The sequence below is a fragment of the Copadichromis virginalis genome, linkage group LG8 (genome assembly GCF_057382275.1).
Source record: "Copadichromis virginalis isolate Kocher_CV1m ecotype Utaka linkage group LG8, C_Virginalis_male_GT1.1, whole genome shotgun sequence".
NCBI lineage: Eukaryota > Metazoa > Chordata > Actinopteri > Cichliformes > Cichlidae > Copadichromis > Copadichromis virginalis.
This window is the reverse complement of record NC_140625.1, coordinates 16,589,043-16,614,509: the sequence shown is the minus strand read 5'-3', so window position 1 is coordinate 16,614,509 and position 25,467 is coordinate 16,589,043. Positions and strand designations below refer to the sequence as shown.

The 25,467-nt window shown below is 40.1% G+C and overlaps 2 protein-coding genes across 2 annotated transcripts; one reads left to right on the top strand and one right to left on the bottom strand.

Annotated features, from left to right (window-relative positions):
• LOC146703115 (neurexophilin-1-like) lies at positions 1-2,141 on the top strand. Its single transcript, XM_085467231.1, has 2 exons — positions 1-197; positions 597-2,141. Exons 1-2 carry the CDS (start codon positions 138-140, stop codon positions 1,341-1,343), a joined length of 807 nt encoding a protein of 268 aa, XP_085323357.1. The 5' UTR covers positions 1-137; the 3' UTR covers positions 1,344-2,141.
• Positions 2,142-3,989: 1,848 nt separating this feature from the next.
• Positions 3,990-24,058, bottom strand: LOC146703114 (speckle-type POZ protein). The gene is made up of 10 exons (XM_085466238.1): positions 23,948-24,058; positions 14,218-14,418; positions 14,005-14,126; positions 12,398-12,549; positions 12,130-12,257; positions 11,867-12,044; positions 11,716-11,771; positions 8,940-9,062; positions 7,603-7,745; positions 3,990-5,733 (listed from the first exon to the last, which is right to left on the bottom strand). The coding sequence occupies exons 2-10, from the start codon at positions 14,293-14,295 to the stop codon at positions 5,589-5,591; spliced, it is 1,125 nt and encodes a 374-aa protein (XP_085322364.1). The 5' UTR covers positions 14,296-14,418; positions 23,948-24,058; the 3' UTR covers positions 3,990-5,588.
• Positions 24,059-25,467: the final 1,409 nt, after the last annotated feature.

Below are 25,467 nucleotides of genomic sequence, written 5' to 3'. Positions count from 1 at the left end.
GTTGTGAGGGGAAGCAGCAGCACAGTGAAGGTTTCCAGTTGGGAGAGAGTTTAAAGAAAGTGTCTGTTTAGGATATCGGAAAGTTCGCTTTGCCTGAATGAAACGCAGCAGTGGATGGCTCGTGAAGGTTATGCACAATGGAGAAGATTGGCTTTCAGTGCTTTGCTTGGATACTTTTGAAAGGAACCATATGTCTGGTGAGTGAAATGAATGGTAGCATTAAACACATTATACATTCAAAGTTGAGTTATGCTGCATTTTAAGAGGGTTTTGAAAATATTTCAAGTTCTACATATTTTAGATTTGATGCATTATCCTAATGACGACTTTCTTTGCAGACTTAAGTTTCTTAAAACATGCTTAGTGAGGTTTAACAATATTTGTGTGGTGTGTGAGTCTGACAATATTAAGAATAATTCTCAAAAACTCAACAGTTCTTTCAAATGAGATTCTATTTAATTGAAGCAATTCTGAGACAATATTTCCAAAGCGTTTGGGATTTTTTTTGTTGATTTGTTTTTAATCGTTCATGCTAGCACTTAGTTTACTTCCCGATGGGGTCAGTCTATAACTTTCTCCTGTGCTTATTTTTCTAGTTGGTTCTTGGACCACACCAGACACACAGCAACTTTACCTTCACCAAGAGAGCACCGCCTCATCCCAGCAGGGCTCACGAGGCTTCTTCACAGCAGAAGAACTCTGTGCTTCAGTCCAGGAGTCTAACTCAGCACACCAAGCTGCCCCGTAATCCCTTCATCCCTCTTTCAAAGCAGGGATTTGGGGAAATACTTGAAGGAAACTCACAGCCGCACTCCAAGCCATCATTAAAGATGAAGCTTCAGCCCATCATGAAAGTTCATGGAACATCTAAATGGTCCGAGACCTTCATCTGGGGGGACTTTTATTCAAATATAAAGACGGTCAAACTGAATTTGCTGATATTGGGGAAGATTGTGGATCATGGGAACGGGTCTCTTGGCGTCTACTTCCGCCACAACTCCACGGGGGTAGGCAACGTGTCCGTCAGCCTCATGCCACCGACGAAAGAGGTGGAGTTCGACTTGGAGCGCCAAAGCGTGATCCACCCCAAGGATTCAAAGACGTTCAACTGCAGAGTGGACTCCGAGAAAACCGAACGCAACAAGAAGGTGATGCTGTGCAACTACGACCCATCAAAGACATGTGATCAGGAGCACACCCAGAGCCACGTCACCTGGATGTGCTCCAGGCCTTTCCAGGTCATCTGCATCTACGTGTCTTTCTACAGCACAGACTACAGACTGGTTCAGAAAGTCTGCCCAGACTATAGCCTGCAAAGTCCAGCCTACCTGCCTGCAGGTTAAAGGACACTGGAGAGTGATGTCTCAGCAAGCCTCTATAGAGAAATCCAGTTAGTGCAGCTATGAGCCAGTTTGATGGATCATTTTGAGGTTCTTCAAGAAATTCGGTTGAAAAGTGTTTTTAAGTTCACTTTAGTTTCTATGTTTTTAGTGCAAAAAATGTGCCTGCGTTAAGATTAAAGTGTTTTAGATCATGTAACAAAAAAAGGTTAGGGTGCAACTAAAAGTGAGTGATTTACCTGGCAATTGCTTTCTTAATTATTCCTTTGAATATATGGTTTTATGAAACCACAGTATTGTGAAAATACTCACAAAAATCTTGATATTTGCTCTTTTTCTGAACTGTAGTTACCAACAAAAAGGCAGTGGTAGTACTCAGCAGATTAATCAGCTATTCCCTTCATGTTTCTTTGTTTTTTCATGTTTCTTTGGTTAAAGCAGACAATGGTAAGTTTTTGGTTTAATAAAAGCCAAGATATAGTCATCCTCTAATGTTGTTGTAGCTGCAGGACCATAAATACTTGTGGTCCTGCAAATCAGTCCTTCAAAATTGTTTTCATGCCACTGTAATTTTTTTTTAAATAAAGAATTTAATTTCTTTTCGTGTAATAATTTGAATTTATTTATATTTTTATATGATTCTTGATATGAACTCACCCACTCAGAAGAGCTGCAGGCTATAAAAGATGAAGCGCACAGGTTTAAGCTTTGTGTTATTCCAATACATCTTGCTTTCCATTGCTAACAAAGTATGCTTGTCGTTGCCCACACGTGCAGGTTCGCATTATCTTTGAACAGCTGGCAGGTTAAACAGGCATGTCAGACTGTCTTTGAATAAACCTCAGTCTTATAACCTTGTTAAACTGTGTCTGCAGTTTAAACCCAGAGTGGCTCAGAGTGAAACTAAGGTGCACGCGAGAGTGCAGGGGTATGGTTCAGGAAACGGTTCAGGAGGTGCAATTAAACACATCTGCTCGATCACTGCACTCAAGGCACTGGCAACTAACCTTTTCTGCCGGGCAGATGGATGTTTAATGACCCAGACACAGGCCGCTAACTCGATTAAGTAGGTGACAGAGGTTAAAGACACCCCTCACCATCCACCACTGTTTCCAGCTGCTCCCGGAGTGGCTGGAAACAGCAGGGAGAACGCTTCTGTCAACAGCTGCAAGTGCAGTCAGCCATATTACGGAGTCTCAGCATCCTATGCAGCATACTGCTTTTTCTAAATTAGCAAGGACAGAGTGGTGGGAGGACCATCCACTACCAAAGACATATTAAAGTTCTATGCAGACATTTGATTTCAGCTTCTCTGCAGGGGCGGCACCAGGAAGTTTTCAGTAAAGTGAAAATAATATATGGATAAGAGTGATTTGAAATCGCAAACTAACCTAGATAATTCTCCTTGCTGACAATTACAGTGAACAACACTTTTTAAAAAATGGACTAAATGTTCTTTGTGCAATCTACTGTCCCCTGTTGGTTTAAGGTATTTCCTGTTGGTTTCTCTTGTCAGGCCTAGAGAATATCGTCATAGCAACAAAGACAGTACCCCCCCTTCAGTTTTTTGAGATTTTCAGATTGCTTTTTGAGATTGCTTATACAGTTCTCTTAAGTTCCTGCAAGGGTAATCCAGCACTTTAGAAAAAAAAAATTCTGTCATTCTGCCGCTTTGTTGCTGGGCTCAATATTATTGCGTTTGGTTTCAAGTAGATGGTTTACTCAGACTGCAAGGTCCTTAAATTCCGTGGCTGCAAAAAAAAAAAAAAAAAGCCCAAAGCATCGCCCCTCAACCACTGTACTTGACAGTTTTTTTGAGGTGTTTGTGCTTATATGCTGTTATTTTCACCAAACGTGGCGCTGTGCATTATGGCCAATCTATACCACTGTTCAAAAGATTTTTTGCCAAAGTCTCGTGGTTTGGTTAGATGAGACTTGGCTGTGCTGCCATGTTCTTTTTAGAGAGAAAAGGTGTGCTCCTGCTAATTCTTTAAAACAAGCCACACTTTCTAATAGTAATGTCATGAAATTTGGGTGACACCTAACTCTTGGGTTTGTTTTTTAATTTCTATTTTTCCTTTCCACAGTTTCTCAGTGTTGCACTGCATTGAATGTTCACATTCAATACATTTGCTAAATTGCCAGCACCTGGTTGCCTCTTACCCTGTAAATTCTTATGGAAGCAAGAGGTATACTTAGTTTTAAATTTTAAAAAATGACACCGTGTAATACATCACGTGTTGTGGTTCATCCAATCACAAGACCTATGGATCAGATTATTATTGTTACACAACATTGTTATGTAAAACCTTAATACTTCTTTTTACCTTGACTGTACATATCTTTTATACCGTCCATTGTTATGAACAATATGATTTATTGTTCTCCTAAGCTGCTATACAGTGAGTAATAATAGACTGCAACAACATCTGCCAGAATTTGGGTATTGGAGACAGAATATAGTCTATATATAATAATTAATAGCTAACGATCTAAGACATTTAGGATACAGTCTGTGCTCACTTCAAAATATTTTTCTGTGGCAAAACTCCACAAATTCTCTTTCCTTTGGAGATTTATGTGCTTTTAAGCAAACATTTGACTACAACATACATAACTCAGAGAGAAATACCCAGACAAAGCTTGCACTGCATTCAATACAAAATAGTTGTGGTTTATTCTTTTGGGAACAAAAAATGGCAACAACTAAGTGTCACTTCTCATATTCAGCGATATCTACAGGAAAGAAACAACAATGGTTCCTTCTATCAATTACCATTTTTCACCAGGTTAAAATGATAACTTCAAAAATGTATTTCATATGGTTTTACCTTGGTGTGCATGTGTTTCACATTATGTCTATTCTGAACATTAAAACGTGTTCATTTCAATTTCATTTCCCTTCAGTCTTCATGCCTGCAAAGAATTTCTCTGTTGAAAATGCTTTTGTTTAAACACAGCTTCAAAAGCACTGGTGTCTGTACAAATTCCCATGAAGAAAAAAAAATAGAAATAACATTTTTGAGGGAAAAAAAAATACCTCTCATAAAATAACATCGACACGCCTTATCGGACTCTAATGTAACCATTTCTTAACCTCCCTTTGTTGTCTTCTAGTAGGTTTGTCTGTCTACACCTTGGACATCATTTTCTCTCAAGGGCTACAAAGAGATCCAGACACAAAACAAATTTCCCCAAGAATGACATCCAGTTGTGCGTTGCTATTTTCCGTATCCTTTTTAAACTGGTTTTCTCCACTAATTAAAAAACAAACAAAAAAAACAAAACAAAACAAATGAAAAGAGATGCAGATGAAGTTTGAAGAGTTCTACATGGGAGATCATGTGTTGGTTTTTTTTGTCACTTGCTGATAAATCTTCTTAAAGGGTACTTGTTCTTGGTGGTCCAGCTGGGTCTCTAGTCCAAGAAGCTTGCGTCAATGTGTGCTTGCCTACAGTATTTCTACTTTACTGCTGGTAAGGGTTGACACGGGGGTGACCTGTGAATTTAGTGCAATGTTTTCCCCACTTTCTTTGGGAAAATTTGATGATTTTAGGCCCATATCTGCTCTTGCTGCTTCTTTTTTGTTTTTTTGACTAGCCCTTGGTTGTCTTTCTTGGGGTCTTCTAGTTTGAAAGGCCCATTTCATCTTCTTTAGTCCCTCACAGGCCCACGTGTCCTTTAGTTTTTGGGCTTCTCTCACAGCTCTACTCCAAACACTAAGAACAGAGCAAAAAAAGAAGCCATGTGATAAAATAGACACTTAAAAGACCTTATCTGCAATAGTCCTTCAAGCCTCCAAGTTTCAAAAACGGTTGGCTCTTGTTGGGTTCATGTGTCCAGTTCTTCCTCCTGAACAGATTCCAAAGTAGGAACTACCAAGGATTTTGGATTTATTCACGGAAAAGAGACCTCACTAAACCAGAGCCGAGGAGAAAGGAGAGGGTGCTGTGGGTTTTTCTTTTTCCTTTGTAAACAACAAAACATCCACTTAACAATCCCACTTCTCCCTCTCTTCCTCCTCCTTCCCTCCATCTTTAGAAGAGACTAAATACAGCAGGTTCTGGATGGGGCAGAAGGGGGAGATTTGGGGAGAGGCTGTAGGTAGTGTAGTAGGTAACAGCAAGGGGGAAAGGTTGTCCCTGTGTGTTTGAGGGTTGGGGGGGGATCTGTGTGTTTTTGTGAGTGCATGTATGTGCAAAGGTGTGAGTTTGTATGAGTGTGTGTGGATGCCTTCCTGTGGGACTGTTAGGACTGTTTGAGGCGTTTGCGTGGGGGTCCGAGGAAAGGGCACTGAGCAGAAGCCAGGGAGCGATACGCTTCAGCCACCAGGTGCGGATGAGACGCCACCATGGACTTCCAGCCTGCTGTCTCCATCACCTCTGCAGCATGGCTGGTGGATGAGATGAGAAAGGAAGAAAATAAAAAAGATTACAAATCAAGTTTTCCTTAAGTAAACACATGCATAACAAATGTACAGACAGGCAATCTGGAAATCCTAAATAATGGCAGATTGTTTGGATCCAATTTTCCTGTGAATAGTACAGACTGCGTGAAACCATTTTACAGGTGTTATACTTCTGCCAAGGTCCGCTTGAGGCTGATTGACTGAAATTTCCCTGTCAGATGGTGAGCGTGTGGCTTTGCCAATTTTTAGTTATCATGCAGACTTTGTGGAAAATTTACACAACAATGCTCCAATTACTGTGCCTTCAGACTTCAAAGAATGATAACAGGAATGACTGCTGGGCTGTGGTGACTCCAGCTGCTGGTTTACAATCGTGCTCAAAAGATACAAAATCTCCATTTCCAGTTAAAAGTTTATCCTTAAAGTAGGAGCCAGAATCAGGAGTTCAACTAAAGCTTAAGGGAGAGTTGGAAGCCTAAACCGGTGTAATCCCACATCATGACTGAGATTATAGTGACAATTTTTTTTCTAATATACTTTTTATTCATTATTACCTGAAAGTAGTGAGAGCACAAAGTCATCAGTGAAGTGTTCACAGAGGTCACAGATCAAGGGAAGCGATGGGCATTTTCCCAACAGACTGTTACACTTTCAGTTAAAGGTAAACATCGTGTAAACATAATGGTAATTTTATGATTTTTAATGATTTCGTTCTCATCTTTTATGCCTAAAAAAAAACAAAAAAACAAAAAGAAAACCAAGAGATGGATGCACAAATTTTAATTTTGGATTTTCCTAATCCACACAGGGTGAAAATAACACATACAGCCTCAAATATATACATACCTTCTACTAATATTTGGTTAAATGTCCCTTAGCAAGTTGCACCTTTTGGTAACCATCAACAAACTTCTGGCATGATTCAGCCTGAATCGTCTTGGCAGAGTAGTTTCATGGCATAAACCCAGCTCTTAAGCTTAGCTCACAAATTTTCAACAGGGTTGAGGTCGGAGCTTTGGGAACACCATTACATAGGCTTGTGGAAACATCTGACCACACCTGTACATACAGACTATAGCCCTGACGGTCACAGAACTAGCCGTTTGCTTCCATACACTTCATTCTGTTGTCTCCTATTCAAAAGCAGACTCAGTTTTTCTTTTGTACCACAAACTGAAACTCTTTCATTCTCCCATTTTGCCCGATAAATAACAATTAAATAGACACATAGTAGCAGTTAAGCAGAATCACATGCTAATGCAGTTCCTCAATCATACAACATCCTCCCTTCATTTATGCTTCTATGGATACACAGCGAGTTTGAATCCTTCTGATGGAAAAATGTTTTGGGGACAAAGAAGTCCATATTGAAAAGATATAATTATATTATATTATGTTAGCAGAAATGTTGTTAAATCATGTTTTGTCGAGCCACATCGCCCGGCCCTACATTAACAAAAAAGAAAGAAAGATAATAGTAATATCTGAGCCCACCATCAGCACAGACGTGTGTTAATATCACACTTTCAGTCAACAGAGGAGGTGACAACAGACTAGTGAGGAGTCAGGTTGCCCCGATCCCTATGAAAGCCATGGCAGGGTTTAATAATATCAGGCAGACCACTCCACGGGGGCATATGTGAAATTAAAATCACTAACTGGCACAGAGCCATCAAGAGATGAGGCGAGCTCAGGTACTACCTGTAATGATTCCAAGATAAAGAAGAACGACAAGAACCATACTGACATGACAGAGACAGGATGTACAGTGGATGTGGAGGACCTGCGAGTGCGTGAAAAAGGTGTTGGAAACCCTATTGCATGTGACGATGAGCTCTTTTTTCTTCAACTTACTAGTTAATGAAGTCGACGGCCTGCGTTTTGAGCTGGTCGGCGCTGTGCAGGTCAGCGAGGATCAGGATCTCAGCAGCGTTTTCCACAGACAGGCTAGTGCACAGCGCGTCCTCACACATGACCTTCAGTCTCTCCAGAGCATACTGTAAAAGAGTGGATACAAGAAGATTGGCAGTTTCCTCTTCTCCATCAGTATCTATGTGGTCTCTGCTGTCACAGTTGACCATTCCAGTGTTCAAACACAAAGCTTCGTTTCGTCTTGTTGTCAGTGGGGTCTGATCTATAAAATATATTATGTTTTAAAGAGATAAATAGGAGAGTAGGATATAAACATTTCAATGCTCGACCTCTGAGGGAAACTGTCTCAAAGCCAGCTCCACATTTGGTGTCATGGAGGAGTGAGATCAGCGTTAAATCATCCAACTGTTCACTGAAATCATAAAGTCTTACTGGGAAAAGGTTTACTGGGTACACTTGTATCATGCCATGCATTAATGCAACTAATTATCTTTACCTCAAGGGATTTCTGAAAGCTCGCTCTGCAAAATATACTTAGGACTAATTACAGTCTATAAGCTCTGTAGTTGTATAAGGTTTTGTCTGCACTAGATTATCAAGAGAAGAAAGGAGGGAAAAAACATGTTAGATGAAACATTTCATGTGTAGTTGTTCATTATTCTCCAAAAACTGACAGAGAGCCCTCAGAAACAGTGCTGAGCTGTGTGGTAGCATCCAAACCTCATTACAGTAACTTCTGCACTGGTCATGTGACGCACACTCTGTAAAAAAGCCCTTTTGTTTTATAGCCACAGTCACTGCAGAAGCAGGTGGGGTGAATTGATGAATGCAGTTTTTCTGAGGGTCACAACCCCCCCGAATGATTTTTTTTTCTTAACAGAATTCGATCCAAGCTCTCTGTGGGCTTGATTCAAAAGGTCTCTCATACACATGCTCAGTGGGCTCAAATTCCTCCATTGTCCACTAATTGCACCGGTTGACAGTTCAATCCCCACATGTTAAGGTGCCCTTGGGAAAGACACTGAACACCAGGTTACTCCCTAATGGCAGGTAAATCAAATTTTTTCCGAGCCTTAAAAACCCCAGAAAATGGCTCGTTGTATTTGAGTTTTACCAATTCAGTCATTTGTAATTTTATTTTATCCCATTCATGTTCACAGAAAGCCAACAGCAACACTAGTCACGCACGAGCTCTGTGGCCTCAACGTGCAGGTGCCTCAAACTGTAGAAATCCTGAGTATGTGGCCATGTTACAAACAGGCAACAGGCTTTCCCACATCCACAGAGTGTCGGGTAGCAGCTTCCCACTCTTATATTACCTTATCAGCTGCTGCAAGCAAGTCATCTGCCATTTTGTCCAGGTTTGGAGCCTTGTCTGTGTAAATGAAGCACATCATCTCTTTGAAAACCTCGGGCTCCACATCGTTGATCTCCACACGATTCTGACAAGACACAAGGGATGGAGACTGAATGAAGCATCGATGACATGAGCTTTAACTGCACTTCAACAGCACATTTGTATCACACCAGAAAAATTTAAATCCAACCTGATTTTATTTATAAAGCACTTTTTAAAAACCAAGAGTTACAAAGCACGAAAGCACCACAGAACAATAAAACAATAATAAACGAGGGTAAGAACACACTTTCTCATTTTTTTTTATTCCTCGAGTTAAAAGCCAAGGAATAAAAATGAGTTTTAAGATGCGTTTTTGAAAACAGGCAAAGATGTACAGGGAAATAATTCCATAATTTGGGGATGATAGCTGATGAAGCTTGACCCCTGGTTTTCAGACAGGTTTCTGGGACTTTCAGCCGGTCCTCAGCGACCTCAAGGAACATGTAGTTCAGCAGGTCACGTGCAAAAATATATATAGTGGTGCTGATCCATTAAGAGGTTTTAAAAAGAAATAATAAAATCTTAAAATGAATCTTAAAAATGAACGTAGAGCCAGTGGAGGGAAACCAAGACAGAGGAAATGAACCTGTGGTATTTTGAACTAACTGTGATCACAGGAAGCGTTACTAAGGCCAACATAAAGCCCATTACAGTTCTCCAGACACACTGTGTTAAAGGATGCTCAAAAACATTTAGAAATAAAGCAGATTTGATCTCGTATAAAAGCCTCAAGTGGTAAAAAAACAAAACAAAAAACATTTAATGGCATCATTTATCTGCTTATCTAGTTTAAACTAGAGCTGGGCGATAGAACGATAACGATATGTATCGCGATATAACTTTTACTCGATAGAGAAATTAAGCTATCGCGATAGACCTCGCCGCTCTTGTCCTCTTAAAATAAAATTAAAGAAAAAAAAAAAGAAAAAAAAAAAAAAAAAGAACAGCCAATCCAAACTAAGTAGCGGTTCCAATGCCGGAGAGATTGTCGAACGGAAGAGCCATAGAAGTTCCGTAGTGTGAAGGTATTTCGGCTATTTCAAGTCTGACAAAAAACAGAGTAGCGTGCACTGTAAATTGTGCCGAAAGCAAGTCTGGAAATACAATAAACTGGTGCATGCGTCACACTGTGCGCCACGTTATTGTTTCGGTGAAATGAATTTCTACAATACTGTTACTGTTAATTCTACTCTCTGCAGTGTTTAAATGCTTACATATACACACAGTTACTGTCCGTCCACACATACGACTCGGTTCTGCTTCTATGCCGCAGCTTTGTTTACTTTTTCCCACCGAGGCTTCTAGACTTCTGATTGGCCAACATTTCTGCACGGTTAGGAATCTAGCGCCACCTGCTGCTTTGGCATGTTCATAGCAGCGTTTTCCTTCATTTCTGCCTTTACGTGTGGATGGGATTATTTTTTAAAACGAAAACGGAAAATCTCCGTTTTCAAAAATACCCGTGTACGTGTGGACATAGCCTCAGTCTCTGACTGGAAGCGCTAATTCGTCATTCGGCTTTTGTCAGACTAAAGTAACTGTTAAAACTGTTTGAAAAGCTAAGCTATACAACAAGGAGAGATTGAGAATTTCCTTTTAGTTCTCAGTTTATTTGATATTGACAAAAGTTAGTCAGTTTTGTCTGTTCTTCTGTAAAACAAACTAAGATTTATTTTTAGAATTAATATTTTGTTTCTAAGTGGAATTGACAATTTAGTCTGTTTCGTTTGTCCTATTTTGAAACTTAAACGCTTTAGCGGCTGCCTTTTGTGTAGTTTGCAATATTTGCCTTTATTTATCTGAAAAAGTCTCATGTTCCTTAAGTACATCTACCCTGTTGAACTTATTATGGGAAATAAATATTTAAATAAAAACAAGCTGCTGATTATTTCACATTTTACTTGTGAGCAACGGCACATTTAAATCTTACAAATATAGTTATTTGGCTTATATCGTGATAGATATCGTTATCGCCTGAAATGAAAAAAACATATCGTGATATGAAAAAATCTCATATCGCCCAGCTCTAGTTTAAACACAGTCACAGTGCACTATGCGTCTAACATGTAGCTGCTCAGAGGGGCACAGGTCCAGGAGAAGATCAGCACACTGGGTCAAAAACAATGACCTCATTCTTAATAAAAATTATTTATACTGCTGAGATGCAGAAATCAGTAATTAAGCAGCTTTACATGAGCAAGAGAACATTTTTTATTGAAATATTTGGAGTGCACTTGCATATTCATCAAGTAAGTGTGAGACTGTCTTGCATATCAGCCTAGTGTGATCCATTATTTATACCTACATTAGCAGTCACTTAATAATACCCATAGGCATTTGTGGTTAAATTACTGAAAGGGTTCAGTTTGGCTGAATTCAGTATTATCTGTAATTTAATAAATTCATAAAGGCCATTTTATCCCAACCACTCCTGCAATCTCACTTCTTACACTCACCTGTGCAAAAATGAAAAAGGAAAAAAAAAAAAAAAAAAAAAAGCTATTCTGTGCATCTGCAGCTTTGTCAGTGAAGGATGAATCCTGACCCCCAAGATCGGCAGGACAATTGCATTTCAGCTGTGCTATCATTCAGTTTCACCAAACGGCTCTGTGCTGCAGCCATTTGACAGCACGATTTGACAGGATTTAAAAAAAAAACAAAAAAAAAAAAAACAAGCTTTGGGACCTTGGGTTTACCTTTTTGCTCTCTTCCATCTCGTGCTCAAACATGGCGCTGAATACTGGGGAACGTGCTAGGAAACAGGAAGAGAACAACTTGCAGTCATGGCGCTAATTAGCAAAAACTTGAATAAATTTCAATATATAAACATGAAGAAGACGCTTGTACCTGCTAGGATGGCTTTATGTGCTTGAAACTCCTGGCCAGCCACACACAGGGAGCAGTCTGTGAAACGTGAGTTCTCCCACAGGCCGCCCAGCTCGTCTGCTAGCCGGCAGTCGGGTACCTTTACCATGTTCATGGTGTTCTGACCAGAAATGTTGACAGAGTCCTGCACCACACTCACCTCAAGGGGACAAATGTAATGAAATGCAATGCATCAAAAATGCAAGGTCAGAAAGAAAAGGCAACAGCAAATTGTAGCCACGTACCTCACAGAAGAGCGTGAGCTTGTCATCAGGTAGAAGGCCGTTGGCCTCATCTAGGAGGAAATCTCTCCGGATGAACTTTTTAAAACCCCAATCCTTCCCCTGGACAAAACGATACGCCCTCTGGCTTTCTGCAGACAGAGCAGACACAGAGAAGCCACGATAAGGAAAGTCTAAGAAGAAACTATTTTACAAAAGCTCAATGCAGAAAAATTATTAACGCCTACAAAATCTGAAAATGTGTCTGTTTCACTGAATATTCTGTACTCACCCATGGCTTTGGTCTCCTCTCCCTTGGCGTTGAGGATAGAGAACTTGAACTTGGCACGCACCTCGGCTTTTGGACAGCTGACCAGCAGCAGGTAGAGGGACAGGTAATCTTTGCTCTCCTCATCCAGGCCCTTGGGATTCACCCGCAAACACCTGATGGGGACAGAAGATTCAACAAGAAGGTCAATGTAAAAATGTATTAACCCTTATTAGTATGTGTCATTCCTAACCAGTAGGACTGGGCTATATTATACCGTTCACGGTAATAGCGGTGTAATTTTGGGCAACGATAGGAAAATGAAATATCGCGATAGAATATGGGTAAAACGCGCATGCGCAGTGCCTTTGTTTACATACGCACATGGCGGCGACGCAGAATGAGAAGAGCAAAAGCGGATCGTTGAATGAAACAGATGAACCAGAATTGGTTTGTAAAAATGCTGCAACGACAGTGGTGTGGAACTGGTTTAGCTTTCGTTCGTCAGATACACAACAAAACACTATTTTTGGTAGAGCATGCTAGCGGGCCGTCGTTATTACAGTGTTGTTTGGAAAATACGGCACACTTAAAATTAATCCTTTGATTTTTCTGAAAATCGACAGTGCCCCTCATAATCCCGTGTGCCTTATGTATGAACTCTGGTTGTGTTTACTGACCTCGAAACAATTTTATGTGATACACGCTCAAAAATCTGTCAAATGTTTTAGAACGACTTTGCTACACCGCTTGATGGATTGTCGGAGCATTACGGCTGCTCCCTCGGCAGGCAGGAGCCTCGCAGAGTGATACGTACTGCGCTTCAACATAATATTACCGTATTGTGTGTGTGTATAAACTCTTTTTAAGTTTTGTGGATTTTATACATGGTTGTGCTCAGGATATGTCGGCCAATTTCCACTGGAAACGCCTTTTGGTTAAACTGTCAGCAATGAATTTGCAGTTGCACTGTTAAATTTTTATATAACTTTAATGCACATAAAAAACAGCTGCTTGTTTAAGTGAAAATACATTATTAGTGCAAAAACCCCCATAAAAGTTGTGGAGTTGTAAAGCATTTTGTCTAGTGTCAATTATATCGTCAGTTATATCGTTATCGCAAATTTTCAAATGTATATCGTGATAAATATTTTTGGTCATATCGCCCTGCTCTACTAACCAGACTATTATGCTGTGCAAGGAAAGTGCAGAAGTTGCACACCAGGAAAGTTTAATGATTTCTTTGTTTTGGTGTATAAGGCTCTTTTATTGAAGTTGTACTAGAGGTCATTCATTAAGGCTAAATCAGGCTAAACCTGTGTTATAAATCTACATTTATGTTACGTTTGTACAGATTAAGAGATTTTAAAAAGAAATCTGATTAAAGCTAGGATGCTACATAAGGAAATGTTAGCCACACTTTTTTGGATTTCCATGAGAATCCACAGTGAGAGATTTCTGAGAGCTTAGAGCTTGGATGGCTCTAACTGAAATGATATTTGAGCAGTTTGCTTGACTGTTTGTAAACAGCTTGAAAGGCCTTCCATCAGACAGATTATTACATCTGTGTGTGTCAGTCTGAGCGGGATTATCCAAATGTTTGCAACAAAGCAGCCCTCATTCTGACGCACCATTTCAGCTTGTCATTGGCCCCAGAAGAGAAGGTGGAGCTCTTGATGACTTCCCCCATCTCCTCACGACAGAAGCTGAAGTTATTGATGGTCCACATGTAAGAGAACTTCACCACTTTGATCTGTTAAAAGGAAGAATACATTCAGAAAAGGCTTAGATTCATTAATCCGAGGTTCAATCAGACAGCGAGCCTGAAACAAGAGTCATTTCACCTGAGTGTAGCACCAGCTCTCGGCCACAGGCCCGCTGGACATTTCCGCAGGGGGAGGGGGACTCGGGACTCTTGACATTGCCAGTGTGACAGATGTTTGGGGCAAGAGGGTGAGGAAGAGGAATCTGTCACTTCCACTCGTCAGTGTTCAGCCCAGACGTCCATCTGCATCGGTGCGTGTCACATGGAAGCTGTTTGCCCCCTGCAGGCAGAGAATGTGATGAATTAGTCTGAACCATACAAATGTTTAAGTTTCACTCACACACTGTACAAAAAAAAAAAACCAAAAAAACATTTTACTGTGATGCCTCCATCAACCACTTGAGCTGCAGTTTATATCCAGACTGTAGAGACTAGTGCATGAATTCATGAGTTGTGGATAAAAAAAAATAAAAAATAAAAAGGGAGGTTGCAGGGACCTTGAATTTCTGATCAAGCTATCCTTGAGTTTAAGTAAAAGTTTGCAAGTGACCTCGACCTTAGCCTGAACATTTGAGCCAAATTTGAAGTTATTCCCTGGAACAGTTTAAGCCATACAGTGTTCACAGAGACAGGACACTGGCGCTGGATCTTTCATTAATCTAGGTGAGACCGAATATCATTTCATTCGTGTGGCCCCTGCTGCACAATACTGAGGTTTGTTGGCTTGGAGTTAGATGAATTGTCCCTGACCCACTGGAGGACAGCAGGAGATCGATGGCACCATGCCTGTTCTAAGATCAATAACTGCTGCAGCTGCAATTAAGTCTCAAAAATGAACTGTAAATAAACAAGCCGTCTCCTAGGACTGTGCTAGGAATTTGGACCCACTGGCCACGCTCCCTAATTAACTTAAAGTCACACAGAAGCACCATGCAGATCAGTACATGCGCACACACACACACACACACACACACACACACACACTTCATTCCTTACACACAAATAAGCCACAACATTAAAGTGTTTATATTGATTATCTTGTTTTAATCCAAGATTCTCATGAGAAGCCTTTCTGCCCTGACATTCACACACTCCCAAAGCTGCCCGGGAACAGCTTGAGGAAGTTTGGAAGACAACAAAGAGTCCAAAGCTTAACTCCAAACTCCCCATTTCTCCTAGTAAAAAGGTGGTGTCAACCATAAGGCACAGGGGCCTGACTGCTTCATGTCTCTATTGTAATCTAAACATCAATAAAAACCTACAAGTCAAATATCAATCCACAACTGAAAAGACAAAGAACAAGTGCAATATTTTCCCTCTTTAAGGAAAGTTTAATACAACCGTTCGCCTCTTTTGTAGGTGCCCTTTAAAAGATTTAAATAAATATCCGTTTATTTTTTTTTATTTTGTGGGAAATTAAGACAAACGGGGCTTTAAAAAGCTTTGAAATTTGATCTAACAATCTAGTTTTGTTGATGTTATATGGTATATAACACAAAAAAATAGTTCCCCACATCTAAACACAGAATTGTATAGTGGGTTTTCACGGTGCGTCATCAAACTGGAAGTCGCCATATTGGAGATACTGGAGTTAAAGCGCGCGCAATCAAACAGAGTCTAAACGTCGAACGAAAGGAAATGGTGAATTATTGCCGTGTTTATGGCTGTACCAATCAGTCAGACTGTGAAAAACATTTGCAGTTTTATAGACTGCCAAAAGTTATTACAAATCAGGGAGAACAATGCCGAAAGTTATTAGAGGAAAGGAGGCGGTTGCGGTTAGCGAAGCTAAACCAGGATCTACAAGGCAAAAATCTAGACAACATTCAAATTAGTTCTGCCCATTTCTTTTTCTATAGTTAAGCATACTTAATAAAATATACTCGAACTATGCTACTTTTTGGTAAGGGATGATATCATACAGTTAAGGTTTGGTTGATTAAAGATGTTACTGCATTACTTACTTTGGCATTCACAACACATCTGTCGCTGATGACTTGATACTGCATCTCCCTCACCCATCCACACACCATCTGGTTATAGGCCTCCAAATTTTATAAGATTTAAGGTCTTCTGCTGTGTATGGGCTTGGCGAGAAAACCAGATAGTTGACGATATCAGGATATGCAATAGACGGAAGACTCTCCAGGTCGTCATTGATCCAAATGAAGGAGTCAATTCGTTTGGATCTGCACCACCAATAAACCTCAACTTTTCCAAATATCGTGCCCTTTGCTGCAGACCAAGTCCTTCCCTGTATGCCTTTGCATCTATAACGCATTTGAGGAGCTTTTCTGTGGTTTCAGACAGTGTTTGCAGTGTTTACCTCCGAGTGCCTCTGGTTTATTGGTGTTGTGTTACCACAACACGAATCTCTGTTAATCTGTTTCCATCCCCCCCATTTCTTATTTCCATTTCAACAGTCCTTGAACCGTTCATCCGTCTCTACCGGTGTCTCACACGCGGAGCCTTTAATGTTTTTACGTCTTCATCCATAAATTCAATTTGGGACCAAAACTTGGTGTAACAAGTGGGAAGGTTGGGACCGCCAAGCTTTCTGATTCTGATAATTACACCGAATGCAGGTGAGATGCCAACAGTGAAAGTTCTTCAAGGCTCAAGGAATTAAATACTGGATTCAGGACTAACTTTAGTATTTGATTTGCAATGGATATTCATGACTATCCATGTTTCCTTAGCAACCTTGGTTAAAATCAGCTGAGCTCATTACTACAGCATAGAGCTGGGCGATATGAGATTTTTTCATATCACGATATGTTTTTTTCATTTCAGGCGATAACGATATCTATCACGATATAAGCCAAATAACTATATTTGTAAGATTTAAATGTGCCGTTGCTCACAAGTAAAATGTGAAATAATCAGCAGCTTGTTTTTATTTAAATATTTATTTCCCATAATAAGTTCAACAGGGTAGATGTACTTAAGGAACATGAGACTTTTTCAGATAAATAAAGGCAAATATTGCAAACTACACAAAAGGCAGCCGCTAAAGCGTTTAAGTTTCAAAATAGGACAAACGAAACAGACTACTAAATTGTCAATTCCACTTAGAAACAAAATATTAATTCTAAAAATAAATCTTAGTTTGTTTTACAGAAGAACAGACAAAACTGACTAACCTTTGTCAATATCAAATAAACTGAGAACTAAAAGGAAATTCTCAATCTCTCCTTGTTGTATAGCTTAGCTTTTCAAACAGTTGTAACAGTTACTTTAGTCTGACAAAAGCCGAATGACGAATTAGCGCTTCCAGTCAGAGACTGAGGCTACGTCCACACGTACACGGGTATTTTTGAAAACGGAGATTTTCCGTTTTCGTTTTAAAAAATAATCCCGTCCACACATAAAGGCAGAAATGAAGGAAAACGCTGCTAGGAACATGCCAAAGCAGCAGGTGGCGCTAGATTCCTAACCGTGCAGAAATGTTGGCCAATCAGAAGTCTAGAAGCCTCGGTGGGAAAAAGTAAACAAAGCTGGGGCATAGAAGCAGAGCCGAGTCGTATGTGTGGAGGGACAGTAACTGTGTGTATATGTAAGCATTTAAACACTGCAGAGTAGAATTAACAGTAACAGTATTGTAGAAATTCATTTCACCGAAACAATAACGCGGCGCACAGTGTGACGCATGCACCAGTTTATTGTATTTCCAGACTTGCTTTCGGCACAATTTACAGTGCACGCTACTCTGTTTTTTGTCAGACTTGAAATAGCCGAAATACCTTCACACTACGGAACTTCTTTGGCTCTTCTGTTCGACAATCTCTCCGGCATTGGAACCATCATCTGTTTTCTCTTCGGTCACGCTCGGTTGATTTTTCTAGTCGGCACACTCATTTCCTCCATTACGCGCTGGCTCCATTACCCGCTGGCTGCTTCCCAAACAAACACTCGTGCGGCTTGGCACTTGTGCTGTACGTAACAAGTCACGCGACGTGACGCTGCGGCTGTGATTGGTTCGGCTCTGCGCTACTGAATTTGGATTGGCTGACCTTTTTTTTTTTTTTTTTTTTAAGAGGACAAGAGCGGCGAGGTCTATCGCGATAGCTTAATTTCTCTATCGAGTAAAAGTTATATCGCGATACATATCGTTATCGTTCTATCGCCCAGCTCTACTACAGCAGCATACTTAAGGCTTTGTAATATGTAACTTTTCATTAACATAAATATCCAATCAGTCAATCACATGACAGCAACTCAATGTACTGAGGCATGCAGACAGTCAAGACAGCTGGCTGAAATTCAGTCTTCTCCTGGGGTATGATACTTCATATGTTTTTGACGGTGGCAACTGGCAAGATGGAGACACAGAAGAAAGTACAGAGAAAGAAAATTAAACTTAAAGTGATAGAGAGGCCAAATAGAAAAAACAGGCAGCGAATGAAAGATGGAACACCGTCCAAGGAACTATTCACCAAGATAAATTGCCATGAAAACAGGTTGGATGGAGACAAAAGAAAATCAAACTGAGGTGTGAGAGAGCAATCAAATATAGATTTGTGGACTGAGGTGAAGATGCACACTGTATGGAAACTTTACGTTCTGCACATTTCAAGAGCTGCAGGACCTCTTAATCAAGACACACAGATTTAGGGTAGTGCACTCATAACGAAACAGCTGAACTCATCAGCCTATCAGGTCTTAGAGTTTATTTTCTTTAAAAACAATTATTGCTCAACCCAAAAACTGACAATCCTCATTTCTTCAGTCTACAGCGAGTCTATAAAGCTATATGTGCATGTAATTAATTATTATTATTTTCTTTTTTGGTCAACGTGGCAACAGAGTTACTGCTAATTTAAACAGGACGTTATCTGCTGCTGTAGCTTTGCACTAAAGCCACACAGCAGTTGAAACAGAGAGTGCCTTTTGCTGTCAGGAAGGTTATAGAAGCACACTATATGACAGCATTTACTGCAGGAATTGTTCATCCAACACACCTAACAGTTAAGACATTTTTATAGATTTGTCACTGACAAGTAATAGAAGGAGTACGCTGCAACCCTATTTCAAAAAGGTTTGTTGCTTTATCTTATTTGAAATTGGCAAGTTTTCGTGTTGTTTTAGTGTACACTGCAAGTTGCATGCAGCAGCTGGTTTGCTGTATTTCAGATAAAGCTGTTTCATTAGGACTTGGTGTTAAAAAGCTCTTGATACTAACTTGCATCAGTCTCTTTGGTCTTTGTCAGTATCCTGTCAAATATTTTTTGTGGCGTGTTCCCATCTCTGAATGGAGGGCCTATGAACAGAGGATGACACGTGCTGTGCAGATTATAAAGTCCTTTGTGACAAATTTGTGATGTGTGAAAATACACTATATAAATGGAAATGATTCAGTAACTTTAAAATGTCATTCACAGAGGTCAAAGGGTTTGTGATAAATTCATGCAGCTTAATTTACACCTGATAATCTAAACACTTATCACCAGTTAGGGGGAAGTACTAAAACTCATTCTGGCAGTCCACTGAGCCTGTGCAATTAATGTTAAAAGACAAATGCTACAACTGCTAACCTGGCTAATGTATGTTATTCCCTAATAACCATGTTAACATTTTTGACATATTTAAAAAAGTACAGCAGAGCTTTTAGATGTAAGGGCAGGGACAAAAACAATGTGTTAACGCCTACTGGAGGAATGCAGTTTCCTTTAGTTTGCTGTAGCTTATCGTTCACATCGCTTTGGCTCAAGCATGCTGTTGTGCTTGACTGCAGCTTAGAGTCCAGTTATCTTAACCATTTTCCTTCTGGTTGTTTAGTTATGGGCTCATACATTCAAAGTGTTCATACATTTCAAGTAAACTGTTAGAAAGGTTTTATTTTATGACGTTACACCCATCTATCTTAACCGCTTATCCAACTCAGGTAGCGTCTCATCAGCTGTTACTGGGCAAGAGGCAAGGTGCACCCTGAACAGCTTTCAAGGCTATCACAGGGCCCACACATAGAGATAGACAACCAGTCACACTCACGTTTACACCTAGTTTTAGAATAAATTGAAAGACCTAACATGTGTGTCTTTGTACTGTAGAAGGAGGCCATTGCACCTGGAGAAAACCCATGCAGGTAAAGTGGGAACAGGCAAAATCCATACAGACAAGCTACAGCTAGCAAGCGGGTTCAAACCAGGAGCTCTCTTGCTGTGAGGAGACCGTGCTAAGCACTCCACCACCATATTGTCCATTTATAATGGTAACATAAGGGGCATAAGCAAATTAAAAAGTATTATTCATTTGCTTAGGTCTTTTCTTTAAAAAAATGTAAGCAGAAAAAGAGCAGTATTGTGTAAGACAACTATAATCATATTGGCAATATACAGTCCAATCATTTTAGCAAAAGGTAGGGCAAGGCTCTTACAATAATAACACCTGGAATCAAAACACAGCAGATTGCAAAAGTACATTCAAAGCCTGGGAGATGTTACAGGAAATAAAACTCCATTAACCTGCCAATTTGTCAAGCCTTTTCAATTTTCAAACACAAAAAAGGCCAAACTTCACAGAGCTGCTGACATCATCCAACGTGACAGCTTTGGCTACAAAAACCCACCGAGTAACTACACAACATAAAAAGAAAATAATAGGAAAACAAATCTTGGCAAAGGGTGACATAGACTATAAAGTGGATCTGAGTTCAACACAAAACTCCACGATTACTTTGCGAACACAAAAAACGATCCTGGTATATATTGAGAGGACAGCTGAGACTGCGGTAAATTTGCTCAGCTCAGATGGGGTCCAGTATGTTTGGTTTGCGCCTGACCAGAATTATCACAATCAAAGCAAACCCCCAACACTGGGAGCTCTGGATGTGGGATTGTGAGGATGTGTGACTGCATGAGAGCTAAGGTGTTTATAGACGGCACAATGAATGACTCCTAGTCTGCAGAAGCCTGTCAGAAGAGGAACTACCCAAAGCGTAGTGCCAAAAATCACAAGTGGGGTGGGGGGCAAAAACTAAGACAAAAAGTATGTTGTCTAACTTGAATCCAAAAGAGCACCTTCAGGATATTTTAGAGACAAAGGAAGAGAAATGCAACGAGTCAAGCAGAAACAAGCTCTCCGTATATCTGTGCAGCGCTATGCAAAGGAGGACTGAGTCCATCACCAACAAATGAAGGTGGATATGCGATAAAAATAAATAAATGATTAAAATCATGGTAAGAAAAGTGTAACTGTTGCTGCATTTTCAATGGCAAGTAAAAACTATTAGTAATATTTTTCCTATTCAAATAAGACCAAATGCAGTTAATGCAAATGATCCTGCTGTATACTGGACATGTTTTATTTGTAGGTGATAAAAATAATAAATAAAAACCTGTGGAGATGTGGAATACACACTGTGGCAGTTATGTGTTTCCTGACATTTTACTCACCTGACTTAAAAAAAAAAGAAGACGAAAAAAAGGACAAATCAATCTCTACTCTAAATTAAAGACTGGAGGTTTGGAGGCATTTCAGACAGCAATTTTCAACGGGGGGGATGAAAAAAAAAATTGCAGGCCTTGTCGAAGTGTCAGTGAACAGAATGTCTGTTTCCAAAGCTTTGGTCTTTGAGGACTGCAGTAAGCCACAGAAAACCTTAAAACTATAATTGGTACAGGGACCGGGGATCGATTGCAGGGCGCGTGTTCGGCCTCTGTGGGAGCGATTTCATATTCTGCCCTCGGTCACGGTGCTCCTCCTTTCCTAAAAACTCAATCTCGGAGAGGTATGAACTATTGATTTTGCTACAGCGATCAGCTTGCCTCGTTCTCATCCTCAACTTTGCGCAGACCCGCAATTACACTGAAGGGGATTTGACAGGGCGAAAAAGCATTAGCAGCCAGGTTTCGGCTCCTGTCTGTACTTCCCGAGCAAAACCCCGCTCGCTTCACCACGTACATGAGGGTTAAAGGGAGGACAGGCCTCAATGCATTGCTAAGATCACTGGTCACCTGGTTCATATTGTTACCAACAGATACACTTATTGTCTTAACCTCCAAAGACACATGGGAGTATCAGAGTAGCATTACTGTTTTCAATTTGCTTAATTTTGTATCAAACATTGGTTTAGTTTTGGGGGGGGTTTGAAGCTCAAAAACTAAATGATCCTTTGGAGACATTTATCTAACCACACAGTACTCAACTGAAATGAAATAAGTTAACATAGACCTGCATTTAGGGTCAGTGTGCTCATAATAATACATAATCCCCTACATCTTAATGAGCTAATAAACCCAGAGTGCATCCCTTTAGCGCAAATCCTGACATGTCAACCATGTCTATTATGTAAGAAGGGAAAATTAAGTAGCACAGATGCCATTCATTAACACAACAGTCAGTGGTCTGACTGAGTGGTCTGAATTTTTTAAATAAAAATCACCCAAATATTAATTAAAATGTTCTTTTGATTGCAGTAATTTAAACCCATCACTGAGCCCTTCCTAGGGATGAAGCCAATGCTTGTGACTCAGAAATCACAATCATATGCATTAAGTTGAAAACCTATTTGAGATTTCAGCTGCAGCAGTCACTCTGCAACCTATGCGTTTTTAACAAAATAGCAATGAAAGCTCACAGGCAGTGGATTTTTCTTAGTGGGTCATCCCACTGAAGGTGAACTCAGCTCAACTGAGTTAAGTATAGGGGGGGTGAAAAAAAAAAAAAAGATGAGCTCAGGGAAAAAACAGATTAAAGGCCACTTCAAGTCTGCTGCACGGCAGGTTTTTGATTTGGCAAAAGAAATGCATTGCTGGAATCAGTGCAACTGCTGCAAGACAGCCCTGCACTGCAAGTAATACTCAGCATCACCTAAATATAGAGCTGCAAGTCTATGTTCTGATAAATTATTTGATTGGCGGGGGGAACGGCTTCTTAAAAACAAAGTTTCTCAAAGCCACAGTTTACAACTCAGTTTACCTGCCAGAAATACAGCACAGCTGCATCAGAGATGTAGACGTCCTCCTTTAGATTTGAGATAAACACATAAATAACACGACTGGTTTAAGACTTTGTTTGTTTACACTGACCTGACTCACTCATTACTTTGTGCCTAAACCGAGAAGGCAATCAGTGTTCACAGTGAACTTTGACTCACAATTTCCACCCAAACAATAATCCCTGACAGCTGGTCACCTCACCACTTTGTGAGCAGCATGGTTTATACACTTTACAGGAATACAAGTCATAACCACATGAGCACTTCCACGGATAAACCTTTCGAGTTAAAACAGCCTGCACTGACTGAGCAGTGAGTGAATGACTCCAATAAACAGTATGACGGAGGCCCAGTTGTGAATTCCAAATCTAATTGAATGCAACACCACAAAGTTTAAACATGGTATTTTTCTGAGTATTTCTTTGAAGTTGAAGAGCCTGTACTTTAATTTAGTTCATGCCGGGAAGTTAAACTCACTTAATGTAGGCGGTGACAGTAGCAGGTAGTTAACCTGCTAACAATGTGCACTAATCGACACCGGTATTTCGTTTTGAAATGGCACCGCATTTTAATTACGAATGCAGACCATTGTGGTCATAAAAAAGAAACGTGACAGTCTCTGGCATAGCTATTAATACATAAATCCTGCCGGTAATCCAGACAATGCACCAATAGCACCACAGCTTAAGCGGGGAGAGCTAGTTGGCTAGTTAGCCCTTTGCCTTTAGCAGCTAACCTAAGCCAAACAAAAAGGTCGGGGAAATAACTGCGCAAACTACAGCTAAAAATGCTACACGACTACCTTTGTCGTGTTTCTTTAAGTCCTTAATCCCTATCTCACGGCTTTCTTTTTATTTTCCGCTAGACTCACCTTAATGTTGGATTTAATTACAACGCTAGTTGGCCGGAGTCTTGTGTTGTTGTTAGCTAGCTGGCTGTTGAGCTGGACCACTATAGCAGTGTCTCACAAATAGCACACCCTGCTGTCTGGGAGTAATTTCACAAACCACTGCTATATATCCATCTATAAATGTGGTCTGAAGTTCATAAACACTTATCATCATGTCACGGTGATTTTCAGCTTATTTATTTTCAGCCTAATTATTTGTTTGAACTATTCTTTTCTGGGGTGTAATGACTGTACAACAACAAAAGTATTCTGGGTGCACAAGTTTAATTCCATTTTCAAATTCAAATTCAAATTTTATCTGAATTAACACACACAGCCATACACAGTACAACATGTGGTGAAATGCTTATTGCTGTGCAATACCCAACCATTAAATGACAGTAAGATTTACAGATTACTACAAAATTTACAGGTTTTAACTTGGAAATTTACAGTAAAAATGTGCAAATAACAGTTCATGAAATAAATTATGAATAAAAAAGAAAAAAGAAAGAAGAACTTATTAATTATAAGAAGTGTGCAAAAAACCAGAGTGCGTGTGGTGATGTGATGCGTGTGGCAGAGTCCAGTCCTACACCTGGTTCAGGGTCCGAATAGCCTGGGGGAAGAAGCTCGTCCTCATTCTTTCTATTTTGGCCTTAAGGGAGCAGAAGCGCTTCCCAGGCCTCAACAGTGAGAAGAGTCCATTGTTGGGATGGTAGAGGTCCATCATAATCTTCCTGGCTTTAGTCTTTCACCGCTTGGTGTAAATGGACAGCAGGTCAGGAAGTTCTGATCGAATGATGCGTTCAGCCGAGTGCACCACTCTTTGCAGATCTTGTCTGTCCTGCTTGGTGCTGTTCCCAAACCAGGTGCAGATGTTTCCCATCAGGAAGCTCTCAATGGTGCAGGAGTAGAAGTTCTTAAGCACCCTCAGTGGCAGATGGAAGTCTCTAAGTCTTTTGAGTTTTCTCTAATCGACACAGGGTCAACATTGTACATACAGGCTCAAATATAAACATACACTCACTTAAATCTTTTATGTGTTGTTTAAGGTTTTACAGTGTCCAACACTCAGAGCAATAGGAAAGTACAAGTAGCTCACTGAAGATTTAATATGAACTGTAGATTTACACAAGCTAGCAAGGTATTTTGGAGCCATTTCTAAACAACGGCACTATCCAAGATAATCAGTTCAAACTTTATTAAAGTACAACTTATTTTGATGTCTCATTTTGCCAAGGTCTGGAAGAAGACCCTCGGATAAGAGAGAAAATTGGTTAGGATGTTCAAGAACAACAGCTCTGGCCAAGAATGCACATCTATTCCAAATCTGACACCTTCAAGCTCAATTTAGAATTAGATTTGCTATATGGACAAGCCAAATACATTCTAGGGAAGAGTATTATGGTCAAATGAGAAAAAGATGAGCTATTTGGCCACAACAACAGAGGGATGTTTCAAGATGTAAAGGTTGGGCTTTCAAACCTAAGAACACTGTA